Consider the following 16,794-nt stretch of genomic DNA (forward strand, 5'->3'; position numbering starts at 1 on the left):
GGACAGACTGACTAGGGCAGGCCCTCAGCCGTTGTCCTTCCCCATCAACAGGGCCTAGGCCCTGATTCTCCGGGTCAGGACATCCCCCTCCCCACCTTTCTTGCCTCCACTTGAGTCCAGGAGCTGTAGTCTAAGGAAGCCACCAAGAAATTCGTTTGTTTTGGGAGCCTCTCCTGCCCGCACCCAGCCCCCCCCCCCCCCGCCCTGCCACACTGGGGGGGAAATACTTCACCCCTCTGCTGCTCAGCCCCAGCTGGGGAGGTGGCTGTGCTAGGGGCCTGGGGGACAGGAGACGCTGACCTAGCAAATGAAACGTGGGGAAGCCTGGTTGTGGAGACCTCTGTTCGGATCCCGTTACTTTGATCCCTTCTAGACTCAGTATCGTGGCTTCTACCCGCTACCATCGCTTCCCCTATAGGCCGCCTGTTCTTACCAAGACCCTCCTGCCTCCCCTCCCCTCCTGCCCAGAAAAGGAAAACACTGTTTCCTCTTTCTCCCTTCTTTTCTGCTCTCCCCCCCATCTAGGAAGGTGTGTGTTGGGGTGAGGGTGCCCGAGGGGTGGGAAGGCAGGGGCTGGGAGCCGCATGATGAGGGTAAAAGTCTCAGGGGAGGGGGGTGGGTGGGGAGAGTCCTGACCGCCGCAGGAAGGGTGGGGGCAGGGGCAGGGGCAGGAGACCCCTTCCTCAGAGGGGCTTCTCGGAGGTCTGGGCTGGGTGAAGGCATGCACAGGGGTCAGGAGGGCGAGGAAGTCATTCCTGGCTGAGGTTCATGTTGGTCTCAAAGAGAGTGATGGCTGGCTTGGGGGGAGGGGGCTCTGGGCCCAGGATCCAGATGTGGCCTTTCCTGCCCCTTTCCCTGTTCTGGCCAGTCCCCAGGCAAGCCCAGGCTGGGGGCAGCTGTGGGAGATCAGAGTTGGGCAGCCAGGCGTCCTTGGGGCAGTGAGGGGAAGGGTGGGAGAGGGGGCTGGAACGCGGGGGTTTGGGTGGAGCGTGGGGCTCGGGTGCAGGGGTGGGTCAGAACAGTAGACCGGGAGAGCCCGCAACGTCCTGCACAGAGGCTGCACCAGTGGTTTTGTGTGAAATGGGATCCTTGGCCAAGTTCATCTCTCTGGGCCCTTCCAGCTCCCTCGGACGAGCTCGGGAAGGCCTGCCTACAGTGCTGAGGATTGAGGTGGGCAGCGGGGGAGCCCTGCGGGGGGACAGATGGCCGTTAGATTTCCAGGGGTGACCGGCTGCTGTGGATGGGGGAAGGGCCACTTCAGCTCAGAGGGCATGGGAAAAGTACTTCACCCGGGCAGCCCTCAGTTTCCCCATGGGTGAAAGGAGGATAGTGAAGGGGAGCTGCCGAGAGGTAGGCACGAGTGCCCTGTCAACATTACCGCCCTTTCTGAGAGTTGGGAGAAGAGCTGGTGACCAAAGGCAGGTGTGGATGCTGCCACTTTGGGGCCTCTAAGTCCCTCCCCAGGCCTGTCCCTCCCGGCCCTGTGGGCCAGCCCCGTGGGCACTTGCCGGTGAGAGGGGGCTGGGCAGAGGGGATGGCCATTGCCAGGGGGCTGGTGTTGGAGTCTGGGGGAGTGTGGACTGGACAGAGGGCACAGTTCTGGCCCTGTCAGGGCTCCCACAGATGCCCAGGCAGCTCTACCAGCAACCTTCCTCTCTTCTGAGCAGGACTGGGGCATATGTGGCGGGCAGTGGAAGGGTGGATGGCACCAGGTATGGAGAAGGAGCACAGAGGCCCTGGAGACCTTGCCAAGGGGGCTGCTTCTGCCTTGAGAGGCAGCTGGTGGTGGGAAGTATGCAGACTTTGACACCAGACAGGGCTAGGTTAAAATCTTAGTTCCATTATTTACCAGATGGGCCTTGGGTAAAACAGTTCCCTTCCTGGGTCTCAGTTTCCTGGTCTGTAAAGTGGGAGTAAGAAAACACACCTTGTGTGACGGGGATGAGCACAGAGATAATGTATGTCAAAAGAAGAGGTGCCCAGGCACACAGTAGGTGCTCAGTAGATGCTCGTCCTTCTGTTGCTCCGAAATTTCCTGCTCGGCTCGTGGGATCCCCTGAATCCAGATCTCGTGTGTGAGGATCTCCCTGGCATGGCTGTTGTGGGATGGGGACTCACCTCTGCGGCTCCTGACTGCCCCAGGACCACCCCGCTACTCTGAGGCCAACAACCAGCTGGGTCTGCTGCCTCAGGGAGGTAAACTGAGGCATGGTCTGGAAGAGATAGGTCTTGTGCCCCTGTGTGCGTGCGTGCTTGTGTGTGTGGACAGAGAAAGGTACATATGCAATATATCTGCAGTGCACAGTTTTCATAAGCTCGAGGAATAAAAATCACCTTATTCGTGGAGGAGCATGGCTACGTATTATATGCATAACTTGATTTTCTCATCAAATGCCCCTGTTATTCCATATTCAAAGATGGTTTATTTAGAAAATAATTACATGCCCATTAATTGAGGCTCTTTGGTGTTGGGCCGATGGAGTTAGATCTGCAGGTTCTTCCTTCCAGAAGGGCTCACTCTATTCTCTGGAACTGGGAAGGAGCTTATCCAGGGAGGTGGGGCTGAAAGAGCCACGGGGGGGGGGGGGGGGTGGGGGGTGGGCAAGTGCTCTGGCCCTGCCCTGAGGAGGCCATGTGTCCTCAGGCTGGTCACTCGACTTTTCTGGACCTCACAGAAGTGGAGAAAGTATTCTCAGAGGCCCTTCCAGCTGCAGACAATGAAGTGTTCTTTTTTCTGGAGCTGGTGTTCTTCCCAGTGCTAAACGCACAGTTTTGTTCAGAAGGGGCCTCACAAGCCTGCAGATTCTCAGTGCGCAGTTTCTGCCACAGAGGCCCCAGTCTGACCTCTTGGTCCTGAACTTGCTGTCTCTGGAGTTTTGTTTGCCTGTGAGGGCTGTGCCCACCCGGGGCCTCCTGATAAGTGGGGCTTGGGACCTAGGCTGGGCTACATGAGACTGACCGGAGTCTGAAATAAAACCCTCCTTTTGCAGAGGTTTTCAGAATGACGTTTGAGGCACAAAGTCAGGGACAAGTACCTCACTGTTCCTCTGCAGTGTTCAGAGGAAGTGCAGTGGGCTGGCTTTGATCCCAGCCCCGCCACTTGCTAGCTACAAAACCTTAGGCAAGTAGCTTCACATCTCTGTGCCTCAGTTTCCCCACCTACCTAGAGGATCGTTCGGTTTTAAATGAGCTAATAGATGCATACATTTAGAATAGCATCTCTCACACAGTCAGGGCTTAAGATATGTTAGCTCTTATTGTCTGATGGTGTGTTTTCAGAGTCATGCAGCAAGCCAGAGCAGAAGTAGAGACCGGGTTCTCCTGGTCCCCCATCAAGGGCTCTCCATCCTGGGAATCCTTCAGGGCAGGGTGTGTGGGGCCAGGAGAATCAGGAGAATGATGCGAAGGCCCAAGAACAATCAGGGCCCTCCCCTGCAGGCGGCATGCCCATGGGTCAGAGCGTGGGCCCTGGAGCCAGCCTGTCTGGATACCACTTATTAGCTGTGTGCTCAGACGAGTTACGTAGCCTCTCTGTGCCTTCCTTGTGTACAGTTCCTCGACTTCAACAGTTTCGTTTGAAACTCAGTGTGATTCTGTAAGGTGTGAAGGGCAGGGACGAAGGTTCCTGTTTCCGGCCATGGTGAAGGGGACCCACAGAGGGGAAGGGGCCTGCCCAAGGCCCACGTGGCTTCTGGGTTCAGTGTTGCTAGACAGGGAAGGGTAGGGGCTGGGAGGGTGTTGGAGCTCTGGGTTGGGGGGGGCGGTTGGGGCCCAGGAGTCCAGGGGTAGCGGCTGGTGTCGGGGAAGTGACACCGTCCAGCCACTGCGCCACCAGGCTCCCACCCACCCACTGCCCGTCCATCCATCTCACGGACGATTATGGGGTGCCTACTTTCTTCAAGAAGCTTGCAGGTCTTGGGCTAATGATTACAGTAAGGTGGGTGTTGCCAAGAGGGAAGCTGTGGGGGCAGGTAAGAGGGGACCTCACCTGGACTGGAGGAGGGGGAGGTATTAGGAGAGGTAAGCTTCAGTGCAGGGGTGAAGCTGAGAGCTCAGAAGTCCAAGTGCAGCAGCTAAGGATAACTGTGGATGGACAGGACTGGGGAAACTGCCAGGAGGTGGCCTTTGGGCAGAAGGGTGCCGAGGATGGGACAGTCAGGACCTTTGGCACACTGTCAGTGACATGGGAGCGCAGTGGCTAGGGACTTGGGACCCTGCCTCTGACAGACTTGGATTTGAATCTCTGTTCCATCCTGTCCTCCCTGTGTGTCCAGAGCAGGCTTCTCAGGCTCCTCGTCACTGTGAGGGGTCAGTGAGGGAATCTGGGCCAGCCCCTCGCCATGGCACTGGCCCATGCATGGGGCTCAGCCTGTCCCGTCTCTGAGCCCTGCCACCCCAGGAGATGACTCACTTTAGGGCACAAAAAGGGACCTGCGACTGGCTGCTTCGGCATGTGGAGACGTGGTTTATGAAGTTGCTGAGCCGGGGAGAGAGAAGCAAGCTGAGGGGGGAGATGATCCAGCTCCGGAAACTGAGTCTGGGGCTGAGTCCCGGGCTCCCAAGTCCCCATGTTCTCCTCTGTCACAGGGCAGGAGCTCAGTCAGTGCGACCCCCTGCCCTCCTCCCTCCGCGGAGAAGTGGGGCTGCTTGGAGTCAAAGAGTTTCATCTCAGCTAGCACCTGTGGCTGGTGAAGGGGGTGACCTGTGTCCTCTCCCCAAGGGCAGGCCAGTGGGCGTGGGGTACAACCACACGTGGGGAAACTGAGGCCAGGCAGCAATCCACTCAGTTCGCTCCTTCAGACTTGTTTAGGGATCACACCAGTCCAGGGCACGGGGACATGGAACAGAAGGCCTGGCGGACACGTGCCCCCGGTGCGCTAGTCTAGTGCAGACAGGAGTGACAGATGACGTGAAATGCCTGGGGGCTGCTCACCTCGGGCCAGGCATTGTCTCAGAACAACCTGGGGGAGGTGACTTTATCAGCCCATTCAACCGATTAGTAAAGTGAGGCAGATGGGGTTAATCCACTTGCCTGGGGCCACCTCGCTAGCTAGGAAGGAGCAGGAGCCCCCGGATGGCATAGAGGGCTCCGATGGGGCACCAGGAAAGTGCAACCAGGGGAGGAGGGGGTACCTGGGGGTGGGGGGCGCTCAGCCCGAACAGAATCCTGAGGAAGTAAGCAGAAATCCAAACTGAGGGACCTCCTGCAAAACAGCCCAGAGTCTTCAAAAAAAGGAAATCAAAAGGTGGAGTAGTGTGTCTAGATGAAAGAAGATGAAGGGAACCCGGCAAGGAAATGTAATGCAGGGTCCTGTTGGATCCTGGGTCCCAGAGCAAAACAAAACCGAAGACCCAGCTACGATGGATGTTAATGGGGCCAAAGGGGAAATTCGAATATGAATGAAATCTTAGAGAACGTACGTACTGCACTGATGCAGATTCCCTGCGTGTGATCATCACGGGAGGGGGTGGGGCTTTCTGTAGGGCTTTCTGTAGGGCCAGAGGCGGAGAAACAGTGCAGTCAAAAGCAGCACAACATTAGCAAACTGTGAATCACGGTGATCGGAACATGCGTGCTCATCTTTTCCAGCGCTTTCAAACCCTTCAGAATAAAAAAAGAAGACAGCGGTGGGGAGTCTGAATCTAAGACAGTGCGGGAGGGGGGGTGGTAATCTGGGAAAATCTCCCTGAGGGGATGGGGTTTGAATGTGGCCCTTGAGGACCTATAGAAGCTTGGCAGGCTGAGAGGGGAGGAAGGGCATTCTGGGAAGGGGGAACAGCAGAGCAGAGGCTCAGAGGTGGACGCAGGGAAGGGAGCTTGGGAGCCGGGTGTGGGGTTTGAGATGGCAGGGTGGGCTGGGTATGGACTGAGGCTGCCTCCCCTGCTGGCTTGAGGGAGTGCATGTTTCATCCTGGATGCATGGGTAGGCATGGAAGCATTTTGGGGTGAGTGGGGGGTGTCAGTGACCCCATAGAGCTGTGCTCTTTAGACGCTGCATAGAGGCTATGTGGGGGAGGAGGGGCCCAGTGTCGGCGGCCCAGGAGGCTGTGGTAATAGCCGTGGGTAGAAGTGACAAGGCCTTCCATAGGGCAGAGGTCTCAGAATTAAAAAGCGCAGGAGGGCTGAGAGTGTTCAGGAAGCAAAATTCAAAGTCTGGCAGCTAGCTGGATTGGAGGGTGGAGGGCTGGGAGGAGTTGGGGGTGACTCAGAGTTTTCCACTGGGGCGACCAAGAACACCATCAGGCCATTAGCTGGCTAGCATATTGGGGGGGCAGAGGTTAAGGAACTTTGGTGTGTATGTGAAGGGAGGTGGGGTTGGGGGAAGCTTGTACTTGAAGTGACTGGGTCTCCCAGATGCCAGCCTGTGGCTCCTTGGGGAGTCTGAGTCTTCCCCACAGAAATGACAGGTGATGCCAACCATGCCCTGGTGTCTCCACCCAAGAAGACAAGGCGTGGAGGGGTGGATGGCCAGGAGGCCGGGAGAGGGCCTGCTGACTCTCCAGGGCCTGCTTTTTGGTGACTTTCTTCCCCAAGGCTCACTGGCCCGCAGACTTCTGCCCTCTGGCCACATCATCGGGGCCCCCAGTGTGGGCACAGGGAGCCAAGTGGGAGCAGGGCTGGGGGGAGTTTCTTGTGGAGGGGTCTGGAGGCCTGAGCTGGAGGACCCCTAGGGCTGTCAGTCCCCTTTCATTCCCCACCCCCACCACACTCAGCCCCCGTGGGGCAGGGAGGGACCAACAAACAGCCTTTCCCACCCCAGGGCCCAGGACTCCCGCCAAGCTGTCCTAGCTAGATGTGCCACGCCCCTCTGGCTGGAACTGTCTGGCAGGCAGTCTTGGCTGAATGGAGGGTGGGAAGGAGAGGATCCCCCTGAGGCCCAGGAAAGCCGTCTGATGCTGGGTGGGTGGGCTTATCACAGGGCTCAGGCTCTGGGCTTGGAGGGTGGGGAGGAATGACTTTCTGGCTAGGACCCCTTCCCTTCTCTGGACTCTGGCTTTTGAGGGAGGTGGGTGTTGGAGACACCAGGCAGCTCCCGCTGTGGCTGCGCCTCCTTGGCGCCCCCCCCTCCCCCCGGGGGCCCCCAGGTCCTCCAGGAGCTAATCCAGCTAGGAAGGGTGGGGGAGTGCTTTGTGAGGCTGTCTGGCACTTGTCAGGAAAAATGATGAGCATTGTCCTAACAAGTGGTTACCCCCGAGCAGAGCTTTGCATTCATGGGCTCGTTCACATCCTCTGCCCATATCTGCAGAGTAACCCTGGGTGAGGGCAGTGTAGGTTCTAGACCCCCAGGTTTCTTCTTCTGGAATTTAACCTATGGTTGGTTGGTGGGAAACTCTTGTACCCCCTTGCGTCTAATCATGCATCCCTGTGGCTTCTGCTCTTGAGTTTTGTTTTGTCTTCAATAACTTCATAGATCAGGTCTGGTCCATTCTTACAATGATAGCCCCTCAAGTTATTTGAAGATCTAAGGCTCACCCACCCTAGACTTTCTCCTCCTGCAAACTGGGACCTTCAGACCTCTGTGGGTGACTCTTTCAACGACATTGCCAGACACCGTTTTATAGCCCGGCAAGCCTATGTTGCAGAGGAGGTCACAGCCTAGGGCCGCTTGCCTGGGGGTGCTGGCCTCCTCACTCCCACGTGGGTCCCACAGCCTCTCCTGGAGGGGTGATATCTCATTGGGCACCCCTCTCTGTAACCGTGAGCATGTCCCACCCCCCAGTTCCTCCAGCCCCTGCATCTCAAACTGGCCCATTGGTTCCCCTGCTCTTTCTATACTCAGACTATCTTGTCCAAACCCATCATTTTCATCTGGGGACTGTGAGGCCCAGAGAAGGCCACTGATGTTCTCAGGGTCACCAGCCTAGAGAGCGGGTCTCTAGACCCCCCATCCCAATGCTCCTTCAGCCAGAGAGCCAGAATGAGGTGGGGGGAAGGGCAGGGCCTTGGCCCATAAGCTGCTTCCAGAGGCCATGAGTGAGGCCAGAGAATGTATCTGAAACCCTGTTCCTGCTCCCCACGCCCGTGCGAGGGGAGAGTTTGTAAACTCACATTTATGAGTTTGGGCAGGCAGGGCAGGCAAGCCCAGGGCCCAGGGGAGAAGCCTGGGCGTTTGCTTGTCAGCCCAGTAGGCTCTGCCTGCTCCCCATCTGTTCATTGGGCAGCCAGGAGCCTCTTTTGGGAGATTCCACTGCTCCAACTGTACTTTGGGGAGAAGGCCACCTTCCGTGGGCTTTGGGTGAAGAGCTGGATTTGAGGTATAGACGGAGAAGTCCAGGGGATAAGCTGGAACGGGAAGCTCAGCTTGACTCCACAGGGTGGGAGAGGCAGGCTTGGGGGGTGGCTGGAGTTAGGCCTGAGAAGTTTGGGCTTTAGGGCTTCCTGCCTGCCTCCCCAGACAGGCCTTAAATTGAACCCCAAGTCCCCTTCCTGCACCTCTCCCCAGCCCAGGACTGGGCTGCTGCAGTTGACTTTGGGCTGGGACCCCTCCCTGGAATGTCTATGACAGAGATTATCTGGAAGGCTGCCCGCCAGGGGCTGAGAAGGGCAAACGGGGGAGGTGAGACTTCAGAATGGAGGGGGCTCACCTGCCCCTCCTGGTGGGCTGGGGGACACTGAGTGAGGTCTAGTGCAGGACAGTGCCCCACCCCGGCCCCTGCCCCGGCCCCTGCCTCCACCCTCAGTGGAAGCTGGAAGCACAGCTCCTAGAACCTAACACTCCGGACTAGCAGGACCCAGGCCCTGCTGCCTGGTTTAGCCACCAGGGGGCAGTGCTGGGCTCCCAGCTCCACGGCCCTCTGCTCTCTCCACCTCTGCCCTGGGCTTTGTCTCTGCTCCGTCCTGCCTCCCTGTCATCTCTGTCTGCCTGTCTCTGAATTTTGAGCCAGTCTCAGACTTCAGAAATGTTGCAAATACTGTGCAAAGAACTTGTTTTCCTGAGCTGTTTGCGAGCGAGTTGCTGACACAGTGCCCTACCACCCCTACGTGCTTTCCTAATTTTCCTACGAGGACTTTCTTCTACCTAACCCAACCCAGCCATCAAAGTCAGGGACCTGACATTGACACATGGCTACCGTCTTGTCCTCAGAGCCCACTGAGGTGTGGCCAGTTGTCCCGATGATGTCCTTTATGGGCACGGGAAGAATCCAGTTCCAAGTCAGCCCCAGCATTTGACTCTTGTATCTCTTTAGACTCCATTGGTCTGGAAATCTGAGTCTTTCCTTGGCTTCTGTGACCTTGTCACTTTTGATGATCACAAGCCATTTAATTGGTAGACTGTGCCTCGATTTGGGTTGGTCTGATGTTTCCTCATGATTAGATTCGGCTTGTGTCTCTTTGGCAGGAACATGGCGGACGTGGTGTTCCGTTCTCCGAGCATCCCCTCTGTGGTGCACGATTTCCATTCATCCCATTACCGGTCTTGTTTGCTCTGATCCCTTGATTAACGAGTAGTCTGCCAGGCAAAGTTACTTTTTTCCCTTTTGTCATTTAGAAGCATGGCATGGCGAGGTGCTTTGAGATTTGTGAATCTTCTCTTTCTCATCACACTTTGAATTTTTTCACTTAGTTCACATATTGGCCTGGACTCATTCAAGCCACTACTGTCACTCTGTATTGTGATGCTCAAATCACCCAGGTTTAGCCTTTGGGGGGCCATTCGAGCTGGCGCCTCTGTCCTTTTGTCTGTCTGCCCCTTTGATTCTCTGGTTGCCTTTATAGTCTCTATGTGTTTCTGTCTAATTTCGCTTATTCTCTGTGTGTGCTGGTTCGTCTCTGCCTTTATTTGCTTCTGCCTTTTCTGGGTCTTTTCTCCCTCTCTGACTCTGTTGCTTTTCTCCCTCTTTCTCTGTCTCTCTGATTCTTTCTGTTTCTGTCTCTCTCTCCCTCTCTATCTCTTTGCCTCTTTGTCTCTCTGGCTTTCTGTGTCTCTCTCATTCTGTCGGTTTTTCTCTCTGTGTCTCTTGTGGTTCAGCCTCTCTCTGCCCCAGGACTCACCACTGCAGTGTCTTCCGAGAGGAGGCCTGGACAGGCTGGGTTTGTGGGAGGCTGCCTCCCTTCCTCCTCTGAACCCACAAGCCGCCCCCTCCAGCCCCTGTCCCAGAGGCTCTGGAGCAGGGTCCAAGGAGAGACACTTGGAAGAGAAGAACCCTCCCCTGGAACTGCAGGGTCTGTCATCAGCTGTGTCTCTGTGTATGGCTATGTGTGTAGAGGGGGGTCAGGAAGCTCTGTGCCTGGGAGAGAGGGTGAGAGCGAGGGAGCGGCCAATGTCTGCACTCTGCTGGCCCCTGCCGCCGAAGGCGGGAAATGAATTGGGTTGGAAGCCACGGTGAGGTGCCTTGGAGAGGCGTGGTGCCTTCGAGGAGGGATGGCTTCCTGGGGCGTCCTCCAAATGGGGAGCTCCCCCAGCCTGTGCCTGGGCTGAGGGCTGCAGATGGGAGGAGGGGGTCCTAAGCCGTGTGGGGGCAGGGCTTTGCGGCTTAGAGTGCGTTCCTGTACGCGGTTACCAAGGACAGACTGTCGGGGCTTGAGGGTGTGGGGCCCAACCTCGCGCCGTCCAGAGTGGGAAACTGAGGCCTGTGGTAGCGCTGGGCGGTGACTGGCCCAGGGGTCACAGCCGGTCAGACCCAGAGAAGGCTTGGACCGCCCGCCCGCCTCTCATCTCATGTGTGTGGTGGGCTAGTTTTATTTATTATTTATTATTTACTCATTTATTTATTTTTAAAAAAAATTTTTAAAGATTTTATTTATTTGTTTGACAGAGAGAGACACATGAGAGAGGGAACACAAGCAGGGGGAACAGCAGAGGGAGAGGGAGAAGCAGGCTCCCCGCGGAGCAGGGAGCCCGATGCGGGGCTCGATCCCAGGACCCTGGGATCATGACCTGAGCCGAAGGCAGTCACTTAATGACGAGCCACCCAGGCGCCCCATAGTTTTAAAAAGGAGATTTAACAGACCAATATTTTCATAATGCAAAGAACCACAAATAAAAATAAAGATGGCAGAAGGCTTCTGGGCTGGGACCGGAGGTGGTAGCGAGGGGGTGAGGGGGAATGGGCGGCATGTGGGTAAAAAGGCTAAGGACTATCACCAGTAGAACGGATAAGGAAGCAGCTGCTTTCACACATGGGCTACCACATGCAGCGAAAAGAAAGGGCAGCTTTCTGGGTGGCCGTGTGGATGAATCCCACGGATGGACCCCAGGCGACAGAAGCCGGACGCAGGGGTACAGCCTGCTCAGTGAAGTTTCAGACTCTGGCAAGACGAATCTTTGGTGATAGAAGTCACAATAGTATTGGGGCGCCTGGGTGGCTCAGTTGGTTAAGCGTTTGACTTTTTTTTTCTTTTTTAAGAGATTTTATTTATTTATTTGAGAGAGAGAGAGAGAGAGCACAGAGGGAGAGGGAGAGGGAGGAGCAGACTCCCTGCTCAGCAGGGAGCCCGATGTGAGGCTCGATCCCAGGACCCCGAGATCATGACCTGAGCTGAAGGCAGATGCTTAACCGACTGAGCCACCCAGGCGCCCCCTGTCTAACTCTCGATTTTGGCCCAGGGATTGAGATTGAGCCCCGCATCGAGCTCTGTGCTCAGCGCAGTCTGCTTGGGATTCTCTCTCTCTCTCTCTTTCTCTCCCTTTGCCCCTCCCCCTCTTGAAACCCCCATAAATAAAATAAATAAATAAAATCTTAAAAAAAAAGTCACAATAGTATTTACCTTGGGGGGATGTTGACTGGGATGGCCATGGGTGAGCCCACTGGGGTGTGGTGACATGGTGTATGTGTGTAAAATTGTTATTGAGTAAGCCATTTAAAATCAGTGTCCCAGTGTGCTGACCCACCTAAGTGTTGGAGTCTGGGTCACACTCAGCTCTCTTTCCTGGGGCCCGTCCTCCCAGAAATGGGGGCTCAGGCCTGTCACCCCCGAAGGGGCTCTCACCTCTCATTTTCCCCAGTTCTAACCCACTTCTCTCTGAGTTCCCCCAGCTCCTTCCCCAGCCTTCCGCCCAGGCCTGATCACTGTGCCTCTCCCCCCACAGCCAGAGGATCTGGAGGCCCCCAAGACCCACCACTTCAAGGTGAAGACCTTCAAGAAGGTGAAGCCCTGTGGTATCTGCCGTCAGGTCATCACCCGGGAGGGTTGCACCTGCAAAGGTGAGTAGCTGGTCAGGCTACGGGAGATGGGGGAGCACGTCGTGGTGGGCAGGAGGTGGCCTGGGACCTGGGCGGATGTCCTTCGGGTCCTGGCCTGGGGCCAGGTTCTCACGTGGGGGTCGATGCTGAGCACACCAGATGGCAAGCTCGTGGGTGTGTATGGATGGTACATGGCAGGTGGTGGGTGGCATGGAGATGGCATGTAGCTTGTGTGTGGATGATATGAAGAAGGCATGTAGATGGCATGTGGAAGGTGTACAGCTAGTGGTTTGTGGTGTGTGGATGGTCTGTGGTTGGCATGTACTGAGTGTGTGGATGGCATGTGGAGGGTGTATGAGTGGGGCATGGTGGCCCGTGGATGTCATGTAGTTGGCATGTGGATGGGGGGTGTGGAAGGTGAGTGGGTGCTGTGTGGTGGTCACATGGGTGACATGTGACAGGAGGTCCTGTGATTGGCATGTGGAGGGCACGCGGAAGGTGTGTGGGTGGCGTGTGACTGGCACTGGGAAAGACACCACATTTAGGGGTGAGTTTAAGAGGCCCCAGATCAGACTGGAGGGAGGACCTGGCGGCTGCTGGGCTTTTTCAATCACTGTTCTCATGGTGCTTCTCACTGGGACTGGGGTTTGGTTGTCCCTGCTGCCAGAGAAGTCGGTGTCTTGCCCCAGGTCACACAGTAAAATCAGCAGGAGGCCCCTGCGCCTAATCTCAGGGGCTGACATCATCCCCCCACCCAGCTGCTCCACCAGATGCCTTCTTCTACCAGCCCCCCACGTCCCGTCAATCGCCAGGGACCCCCGGTATGGTTTGAGTCCCTGAGCTTCTCCACAGCCAATTCAGGCTGCTGGCTCCTCGTGCCTGGTGGGCTGACTGTAGATCCTTTGCCTCCTGGCCCACCCCCTCCGATCCACCGTCCTCACCAGCTCCCAGCGGGACTCCCTGCACACCTAGTTTGGTCGTTCCCTGGGTACAGCCTTAGGAGCGCCCCCTGCCCTCAAGACAGAGCACCGCCCCCTCCCTGCGGCTGTGAGGCCTGGCCCCCACCCCTTGCCAGCTCTCTGACCCATCGACCCCTGTCCCCCAAGTCCATACTCAGCCTGGTTGCACCCGGCTCGGCTCTCACGTAGGCCAAGTGTGTCAAACGTGCCAAAGGGGCCGGGCTCTCTGTTGCCCTGGGCCTTGACTCACGTGGCTCTACCTGGACTCCGCTCTCCTCCCCTCTCCCCTGCCGAAGTCTCAGTGGGGCTGGGAAGAGAGCCTAAGGAGTAATCATCAAAGCACTTCGTATCAAAGCGCTCACATGGCTCTCCTGCAGTGCTCACAGCATGGCGGGGGGGGGGGGACATGCCTGTGTCACCCTCACTTTACAGAGGAGGAAGGGAGGAAACGGGGGCCCAGAGTCGTTAAGACTCTTGCTAAGGCACACAGCTGGCTGGGTCCCAGTGGGGCTGTCAGGGGGTGTGCTCTCTGGGGGAGGGAAGTCTTCCTAGACAAGGACTTTCAGCGGCATGATGTAGTGGGGAGTGGGTGTGGATGGGAGCGTGTGAGTGTGTGCGAATGTGCGTGTGGAGGATATTCTAGGCACGTCCTGCTCTGGACAAAGGGTAGAGGTTAATTGTCCTTCACTGAAGAGCTGGGATACCCAGACGGAGTTTAAGTGGCCAACAGGGACTTCTGCAGTACCCAAATCCGCCGCATGGTGACACGCTCCTCCCAAAAGGTCTGGCTGGGACGGGTGGTGGGTCAGGGTGTGAGCTGGGAGGAGTCAGGCCCGAATTGCTGGGCGTGGGGTCATGGCGCCACCTGACCCCGCCCCATGAACCTGCTGAAGTTAGCCCCTGAGCCTCCCCCCCCCAGTGCCTCCCTTCCTTCCCCAGTGTGCCTTCCCTTCACCCCAGTAACCACCAGAGGCAGCACGGGGGTGGGGTAGAAGGATGTCCCAGCACTCACTGTGGGACCTTGGGCACATCTGTGGCCACATGTTCTGTGATGGTCTGTGGTCCTGGGTTCCCCAGTTGACCTGGCTTGAGGGCCTGGGTTGAGGAGGGGATGTGACCCCCTGGGAATGGAAGGCTCTCAAGGTGAGACACGGGTTTCCCCTGGTTTGGAGCCTGGCCCTGCTGGTGTGAACCAGAGTGGAGGTCAGGTGGCCAGTGGGCTGCCGGGCTGGTTTGGCAGCTCTGAATGAGTTATTGAGAAGTGGGAAGAAAGCCAGGACTGAAGTCCAAAGGCACCACTAGGTGTCAGGACTGGGCCATGGAAGGGCTGGGCTGGGTGGAGGCGGGCAGCAAGGGAGGATTGAAGACTCCCAGCTCTACAGGCTATGGTGTGCCTTCTCAGCAAGATCGTCGGGGTCACCAGGCCTGAGGTCAGGGTTGGGGCCACTGGGCTTACTGGTGGGAGATGCAGCAATGAGCCGCCACCTCTCTGTGCTTTGGAACCAGGAGGTGGTACGAGATGGATAGATGACCTTATCCATCCATCCATCCATCCATCCATCCATCCATCCAGGGCCACCAGGCATGGGTTGTTGCTCCCTGGCGAAGGGGGTGATTGTGGACTAAAATCCAGGTCATGTTTTGTTTGCCAAGCCCAGGGTTTGCTGTGCTCTCTGGTTCCTTTTCCAGGCTTCAAGTCTGGGGTTACAGCATGGACACCCTCTGGATTTGTGCCTGGGGGGGATGGGGGTCAGGGTGTATGGAACATCAAGGCTGTGAATTCAGTCTCCACGGGGCTTGCAGTGCTGAGGGAATTCCTGCAGGCAGGGGCGGTGAGGACACTTTCCTAGATCTAGAGAAACTGAGCCACTTGTCTTTCTCCCTCTGTCTGACCTGCTCTGTAGCTCGGACAATTTTCTGCTCCCCGCCTTCCCCCCGCATTTCACTGTTTAATGTAATGTGGCTGGAGGGGGCAGGGTGGGAGACCGGGGTGGGGAGAGGAGTCAAAGAGCCCAGGGCCTGGTCTGGGAGACTCAAAGATGGACCGTGCAGACAGTGAACGAAGGTGGCGGGACATTTGGGCGTAAGTGTGACTGATAAACAGGCCAAGAAGTCCCGTGAGACAGCTACCAGTCTTCTCCTTCGCTGAGCCTGTCTCCTCCTGTGCCCCATGCAGTTAACAATAAACCCTGTGCTGCGTCCCTGGGGGGGTGGTGATTGTGAGGAACACGGAGGTTCTGTGTGTGGCTATAACATGAACACTAGCATTAGGGACTAAGGCTCCGTGTGGGGGAGACAGACGGATGAGACAATGGGGGGAGAGGAGGCCCCGGGCCTTTGTTAGGGGTCCTGTCTCTGGCCCTGCCACCCACAGGCTGTGCGACCTCAGATGAATCATGTCACCGCTCAGGACTCAGTTTCCTCAACTATGGAGAAGGGGCTGGACCAGGAATGCTCACTGAGGCCCAGACGGAGGTGGGGGTGGGGTCTGGAAAACTCCCTTGTTGGAGTCTGTAAAGGCTTGATAACTCGGCCAGTGGAGGCTGCCACTTCACCTCCTGCATACACATGTGCATCCATCTATGATCGTGAACTGAGCCCCCTCTGGGCTGGATCGGTGCCAGGTACTGGTGCCAAGACTCAGGCCCTGACCTGGGAAGACAGACATACCATCAGACAGTCATAGAACGTGGTGGCAAAGCTGACACGGAGGTGTGTGTGAAAGGTCATCTCTGACTTAGCAGAGATTTTCCTGTCAGGCTTCATCAGGAAAGGCATATGTAGGCTGCGTCTTGAGGGATGTGTAAGAGTTCCTTCGTTCAAACAGTGGGTTTCCCACAGATTCTTGGGGCGGTGCTCTAGGGAGTCTAGAGCTTTGCCAAAGGGCCCTAGCCTTCTGCTACACTGAAACCCAAGGGAAGAAACCAGAATGCCAGATCAAGAGCCCAAGGGCTGCCATCTGGGCCTGGATTTGGGGGCTAGGCTTTGACTACTTCCCTTCTCAATGCCTCTGATCAGCCTGGAAGGTAGGGAAGTCGCCTGCAGTTTCCCCAGTGTGGGATGCACTTGGGAAAGAGAGTTAGGCTCTCAATGGGACAAAACTACCCAGAAGCCCTTACTGGTTGAATTTGGGGAAACCTTGTTTCAGGGAGCTCTTTGTCCTCTGTTACTTCACTGGGGATCCCAGCTTCTACCCTCTGTCTGAGGACCTTTTTGGAGTCAGCCTAGTAGAGTGGGAAGACCCTGGGTTCTAGTGCTGGCTTGCTATGGCCCAGCTGTGTGAACTTGGGTGAGAAACTTAACCTCTCCGGGCCTGGCTTTCCCATTTCTCTAAAGGATGGATTGGACTAAGATCAGAAGCTCTAAACTGTCATCCAGAGGAACTGTAAGGTTTTTTCTGAGGTGATTCAGGGGCCTGAGAAGGTAGGAAAAAGGAGAAACCTAGGGAAAGGCGTGAGGGGTTGGGACTCTGGAACCCCTGCCCACTTTAATCAGAACAATTCTGGTTTTAGGAGTAAAATATATCAGGAGGCAGGATGGATGGTGGTCTTGCACTTAGCCCCGACGTCCCAGATTCATATCCCAGCTCTGCCCCTTGCTAGTAAGAACTTGAGCAGAGTGTGTCACCTGTACGAGCCTCAGGCACCTTTCCTTTAAAATGAGACACATAGCACACCTCCCTCCTCAGGTTACTTTGGGGGTTAAGTGA

The 16,794-nt window shown here is 56.6% G+C and overlaps 1 protein-coding gene across 4 annotated transcripts in view; it reads left to right on the top strand.

Annotated features, from left to right (window-relative positions):
* Positions 1-16,794, top strand: part of TNS1 (tensin 1) — a 220,232-nt gene that overhangs the window by 31,490 nt on the left and 171,948 nt on the right. For all 4 annotated transcript variants that reach the window (XM_088022031.1, XM_088022033.1, XM_088022032.1 and 1 more), the window contains exon 2: positions 12,033-12,147. In XM_088022031.1, coding sequence (XP_087878157.1) covers positions 12,033-12,147 — 115 coding nt within the window. The remainder of the gene's footprint in view (positions 1-12,032; positions 12,148-16,794) is intronic.

Source organism: Eumetopias jubatus, unplaced genomic scaffold (assembly GCF_037043125.1).
Source record: "Eumetopias jubatus isolate StellerSeaLion01/CBP00866 unplaced genomic scaffold, mEumJub1_p1.0 scaffold_3, whole genome shotgun sequence".
NCBI lineage: Eukaryota > Metazoa > Chordata > Mammalia > Carnivora > Otariidae > Eumetopias > Eumetopias jubatus.